The sequence below is a fragment of the Fragaria vesca genome, linkage group LG2 (genome assembly GCF_000184155.1).
Source record: "Fragaria vesca subsp. vesca linkage group LG2, FraVesHawaii_1.0, whole genome shotgun sequence".
Taxonomy (NCBI): domain Eukaryota; kingdom Viridiplantae; phylum Streptophyta; class Magnoliopsida; order Rosales; family Rosaceae; genus Fragaria; species Fragaria vesca.
This window is the reverse complement of record NC_020492.1, coordinates 33,027,127-33,033,710: the sequence shown is the minus strand read 5'-3', so window position 1 is coordinate 33,033,710 and position 6,584 is coordinate 33,027,127. Positions and strand designations below refer to the sequence as shown.

General features: G+C 37.0%; 1 protein-coding gene across 1 annotated transcript; it reads right to left on the bottom strand.

Annotated features, from left to right (window-relative positions):
* Positions 1-3,347: 3,347 nt before the first annotated feature.
* Positions 3,348-5,733, bottom strand: LOC101295889 (probable signal peptidase complex subunit 2-like). The gene is made up of 5 exons (XM_004291901.1): positions 5,590-5,733; positions 5,206-5,352; positions 4,850-4,903; positions 3,877-4,019; positions 3,348-3,708 (listed from the first exon to the last, which is right to left on the bottom strand). Exons 1-5 carry the CDS (start codon positions 5,683-5,685, stop codon positions 3,612-3,614), a joined length of 537 nt encoding a protein of 178 aa, XP_004291949.1. The 5' UTR covers positions 5,686-5,733; the 3' UTR covers positions 3,348-3,611.
* Between the last annotated feature and the right edge of the window lie 851 nt (positions 5,734-6,584).

Below are 6,584 nucleotides of genomic sequence, written 5' to 3'. Positions count from 1 at the left end.
TTATATATATATATATATATATATATATATATATATAATATGCATGCATGAATTTTGCCTTCGCAGCTTGTGGAGAATATAAGGTTGTTTGAGCTTGGTTTAAGTACTGATATGTATGTTGCTTGAGATGGTTGGGTGCATGTGTATTTGGAGATTCATGGATTACATCATGCCGTATATATACTTTCTGATATTTAGCATGGACTGAATTATGCCAGGCGATGAACATGTCATATCTCAGCTTGGCATGGCTTGGCTTGTGCATTGGGGTGTGATTTTCTTTGCTATTCTCTTCTTTCAGGTGGAATCTTTTGAAGGGGAAGATTCTGAAGACGACAAAGATCAGGTGAATTTTTCTGTGAGCTTAGAGTCCTTGCGATTTTTTTTTTGTAAGAATACTTGCTCATTTGTACATTACTGTGATCTCAGTCTTTGTTCTCAGCATGGTGTGTGTTTTTGCATAATGACTCAATGCTTTGTTTCTGTAGAGCAATTCGACTGCAACTCCAATTGAAATGAGTTTCACTCACATAACACTGCTGTTTCAATGGAGGATTACGAGCACGGTGATAGCAGGGTATGAAGATAACCATGATGAGCAAGCATGCAGAGTTGTAGAAACTTGCCAAAGCCAACTTTGAGTCCCCAATCTACAACATCATGGTATAGATCTCTCCAAACCAAAAAGGTCCCCTCATGCTTCACTTCCTCGACTTCCATGCTATACAATAGCAGACCAAGCCTTTCAATCAAGGTATGTTTCTGATAAGCACTTTTTCCCTCTGCAAACAAGCTAGAAAAACTACCTCCACCATTTTTTTGAGCAAATTTGGTCAGCGGAACCACAAACTCCGAAGGAACCATACCACCTTCAAAGAGAGATTACCATACCACCTTCAAAGAGAGATTGATTATCACTCAGCGGTGGTTTTTCAATACTATCAACAGTAATACCCAAGCTATCCTTGGCATCAAAGCAGGCAACAAATTCCCTGAATCGTGCCTCTAAATCAGTCGACAAATCTTTCCCCGCCTTGTCAGTTTGAAGTGGTCTCTCTATTTACCAAGGCTGTATTAGCAAGATTGTTGTCTTCGCACACAAATTCTCCAGCTTTCAACAAGACCGGCTCATCCTTCAAGAAAAAGAAGTTTTTGTGAAACCACCGCTGAGTGGTAATCAATCTCTCTTTGAAGGCGGTATGGTTCCTTCGGAGTTTGTGGTTCCGCTGATCAAATTTGCTCAAAAATATGGTGGAGGTAGTTTTTCTAGCTTGTTTGCAAAGGGAAAAAGTGTTTATCAGAAACATACCTTGATTGAAAGGCTTGGTCTGCTTGGTCTGCTATTGTATAGCATGGAAGTCGAGGAAGTGAAGCATGAGGGGACCTTTTTGGTTTGGAGAGATCTATGCCATGATGTCGTAGATTGGGGACTCAAAGTTGGCTTTGGCAAGTTTCTACAACTCTGCATGCTTGCTCATCATGGTTATCTTCATAAACACTGACAAATTTTAGAGATAGAGCTATTTGGAATTAGTCGGTTTCGAAAATTTTGAATAACAAGATTCAGGTTTGTAACAGATTTATCATTCCTTTTGTTGTGTGCCTCATTGAGAAAAACTTGCTGATAGAGGAGTTTTGTTTTTCGGTATAACTAAGTGGGTTACTGTGTTGGAATTCTTGAACATGTAGAGTGTGTATTCTCAGCTGTTAAATGAAGCTTAGTTGTGGTATTATGGAAATGTGATTAAAAGGTGTTGTGGTTGCTTTCATCTGATAGGTTTTATTTGTGTTTATTTGTCGGATTTCTGTATTTTTATAAACCCAATGATATTTCTGTATTTTTACGCATAAACTTGCTCATTAATGACTGTAGAGTGTGTATTCTCAGCGTTAAATGAAGTCAGTTATGCTTTCATCTGCGGATTTCTGATTTTAAACCCAATGATTATTTCTAGATTTTTACGCTAAACTTGCCTTTTTTTGTAGGATTTTGATGCTACCTACAAAAGTGGTTCAAGTTCGAGTGTTAAAAGTGAGCTTCAGAAGTATCTTGATGAAGAAAGATTGGATAGAAAAAAGAAAGAGTTTGATGTTCTTTCTTGGTGGCTATCCACTACTTGGTTCGTGACGTGCTTACAATTCCTATTTCTACGGTAGCATCCGAGTCTGCATTCAGTATTGCTGGTAGAGTATTGGACCAAAATCGAAGCTCACTATTACCTCAAACCGTTCAAGCATTGTTATGTTGTCGTGATTAGTTATTCGGTAAATTCTCTATCACTTAGTCATTGTATTAAATTCGTATCTTTGCATCTTGTGAGTTTCATTTAATTTTGAATTGACTAATTTTTTTAATATATATTTCGTATCAAGATTACACTGATTGGGAGCAACTTAGTGAAAACATGCTAGACTTGACATTGGACGGATAAAGCAGATCATAACAAAAGAGAAACAAGGTGGGAGTACTACTGGCACAAGGTGGGAGTGTAGAAGAGAGTTACGTAGTATTAGTAGTAGCTGACTTGTGTTTGTAGTAGCTGATTAATTGACATATGATGTTTGTGTCGAGAGAAACCAAATTTGAATGAATGCATGAAACTCTGCTGCATCCCTTTTGTATATGAATATCAGGTCTTATAAACCAAAAAACAAAAAAAAACTGCTAGGATGCCCTTTTTTATGTGATGTCATTTGTATGCAGCAAATGTATACGAGTTGTTCGGCATCAATTTTACAATTAGATTTTATGTTATAAACTTATAATTGCATAGAAGAGAAGTAATATTGTTGAAGCTGTATTTTCAACGGGTAAAAATAAAAAGGAAATATTAGAAGAGAAGAAAAAAAAAACATCCATATCCATTGGAGGAAGGATTGATTTTTCCTAAGAAGTCGAGCCCCAAGTATGGAAGCGCCAAGGTGTACGCAGGTCTTGAAGAGCGATTGATGGCTTGTGAATTTGATTGGCATGAGCTTGGCATGCATGGCATTTCTTCACCTTCAGGTGAGCATCTTTCTGAATTGTTGACCAGTAATAGCCGAGATCCAATAATTAGCGATAGAGCTTTCTTTTGCCTTGATGCTCTCCACACTCCCCTGCATGTACTTCTTCCAGCACTTGCTGTGACTCAGTAGTCCCAAGGCACCACAGTGGTTTTCCATTGAAACCTCTTCTATACAGCACACTCCCATCCATGAAAAACCTCTTCGATGTCTTTTTCAGCTTGTATCTAAGGTTTCTATCCATCGGGAGGACTTCGTCGAGTAGGAACTCCAAATACGGGGTCCTCCAATCATCTGTTGTTGTAACCGTGGTTTACTACTTTTACTTCTCTGTCGTTATAATTTGTAGAGATAACTCAAAGATGGTTTGGTCAGCTACCAAAGCATCAACGAAATGAACTGCTGGGCGCGCAAACATCTAGATCAAGTTCAAAATACTAATACGCTCAGGACCCTGATGTTCAAAGTGAATTGGTTTGTATAGCAACATATACGCTGAATGACAACACTTCCAAAGGTTCACTCTAAACAACTACACATACAATAAAGTTCGCTGTGTACGAGAACTGAATCTTGTGGAGGATCCCGCCAAGACGAAATTCACTTCACTTGCTCTTCTTTGGTTCTCTTGCATACTTGTTTATAAGTCCATCCACTTCCTTCCACAACAAGCCTTCCACCAATTCTCCGTCCTTAGTAAACCTGAAACAATAATGGACAGAAGAGGGAGGAAGTGGAGTACTTCCGGGTCAATTTGAAACTCCAGGAAGCAATGCTTTCATTGGTAAACATTTTGGTGATATGAACATCCATGTGTGTGTGTGTGTGTGTGTGTGTGTGTGTGTGTGTGAGAGAGAGAGAGAGAGAGACCACTTAGTAACGCTCCTCGTGAGTTCCACCGGTTTATTTGCAGAGACTGATTTTGCATCTGCACTTGCTATTGTAAGAGTGTACAAGTCTGAAAACCTTGGTAATTTGGAAGACACCACCAACCCAGTAGTACTAAAGGATCCCTGCAGAAATGAATAAGAACTAGAAATGAACAAACAAGCCAACTTTCCCTCCTTACCCAGAGGCAAATAAACCATATTCCAACTTCTATATATCCTCTAAATCTCAAATAAATTTAATGTGCATTCCGTCAAGAGGATATGATGAACAGCTAGCCAGAAATTCTGAACTGATAAAATCTATATATCAACTACACAGTAACACAGATTTCTTCAATTCTGACATTGGAAATCCAGCTCCCTATGTTTCTAAACATTCTAATTGAGTTGATATCTCTATCCCATTGCTAGCCAAAATAACATTCCCATATGATCTGATAACATGTGATGTCTGTAAACCTAAATAAGGCTTTGGCAAGTTCAGAGTATTATCTCATGCAAGACGGCGTTTAGTAACATATCCAAGATAAAGTCAGTATAACAAAAGGGAGCATTTTCAAAATTCAAACAATAAAGATATACAGCATTGTTAACACTTATTCAGTTCTTCCTCAGAGCCACACTGATACCAGACATTCAAGAGAAGGCAAAAGGAGAGTATAATATCTAGCCCAAGTGTTTTGTTTGATAGGAAAAAGGGAACATTTAGATGATGGATATTGAAAAAAGATCTGCAAAACCAGCTCAATCACTCCCAAAAGTAGAGCATCCTCACTGTATCACTGAGATATTTGTTAATGCATGGATATACCACGGAGATCTAATTAACGAAAGAGAGACGGATATATGCTTTGTTGATCTCTCATTGACTAACTCATGGCAACTTCATTAAAATTGTACGAGCATAACACAACAAAAGATGAAAAACCAAGAAACAAAAAGAATATGCTTACCACAGGAGGATGAGTGAACAGAATTGCGTTTTTTTCCTTCACGTATGAGATCAGCTGTAGCACTCCATTGATGATAATATACTTGCCAGAGTCAAAGATTCAACACATTGGAGGGAATTTGAACTAGGATATACTTCACCCCAACATGTGTGTTTATGAATCCTTCAGACCTCTTTGAACACCACATATATCAAATAACACTTCTTTTCTAATATGAATCAATAAACACCTTCATAGACTCTCCAAAACATGAAAACTAGGGACATAATTACAATCGAAAGCAAAAGGGAAAACCCATGTGGCACCTCGTTTAATTGGACCAAAAAAGAGCAAAGGATGTAAAAAGGATATGATGTAATGCATCCAATAAGAAAGTTGTAGTTTTCAGGGAATTTCTTCTTGTAGAACTGAGCAAACAGAGCAATGGTTATCACAATGGTTCCAATCAACAAATTCAAGTTACTTAACTTGGTGTCCTCCACATATCCGCAACTTTTAACAATCTACACAACCAACCAGTAATCAATAAAAAGTAAAAAACAGCATTAAAATCGAAAAAATCAAAAAACAAAATCAAACACAGAGATCGATAATCGATTCCATCTATAAACGAGTTATCTACAATTTCACAGACACGAATGCGTACATGGATAGAAATCTTATGCCAACATTTCAGTTATAACACACTAACCGGTGCAAAATTGTATGAGAAGAATTCAGAATAAAGATTAAAGAGCAACCTCTGAGACGGACTCGTCGAGAAGGTGCTTGATGGAGCTGTGATCTGAGAGATTGACCTTCTTCGGCTTGCTGCTCGCGTCTTTTGTCTCTTGCATTTTGAGATTTCGACCTTTCGATCTTTCAGTTTTGCTGCAAATGCTCTCTCTCTCGAAGAAGAAGAAGAAGAAGAAGAAGAATCGGGGACTGATTTCTTCAACTGAACTGATCGAGAAATTGTCCCTGTACGAGTATTGACATCAACTCTACCTATCAGGGTTCGCCACGCAATAACAAGTGACACTTTCTTGCCATGTCACTTGCACAAATTAATTTTTTTTTCTTTTCAATTTCACTCATTTATAGTTAGAAAATTTTAGTGATTTGCTATAATTTTCACGTAATTAGAAGTTTTTGTAATAATTTGTAAAATAAGCAAGTCCAAGAGAATATAATGATGAGTCAATGACTATACGACACTTTAGAGCTGAGTGTTGATGTGTTAAATGTACATGACAATACAAGAGTTGTTCGTAGAAACAACACGTTTGAAACAGTATAGTTAAAACCGATTTTGGATTACTTATGAAATTCTCATTCAGCTTGCGATTGTGGTTAGCATTAGATTTTGTTAATTATATCTAGATATGATGCAACAGGTGATTCTTTTTTTACTAATATTATATTTGATGTCATGTTTATAATGTAACAAATTGCATGTTCATCATAAGAAGTGAAAATGTGTTGTGCGTAAAGTAGCATATATTTCATACAAGATGTTCATCTATTTTTTTCTCAAACACATTTACAGTTTCACCATCAAAGAAGCGCATCTTTATTTTGTCAAATCACATCTTTATTCTTGAAAATGAATAGAAAAGGAAGCATACGTTTGTGACCCGTGTCTAGCTCCCACATGTATAAGGAGTAGCAATTTAAAAAATTACATAAAAAAAAAATCGATAGGTGAGTCAAATGATTTGATTAAATAACATACATCTTTTAGATTACTACTGAC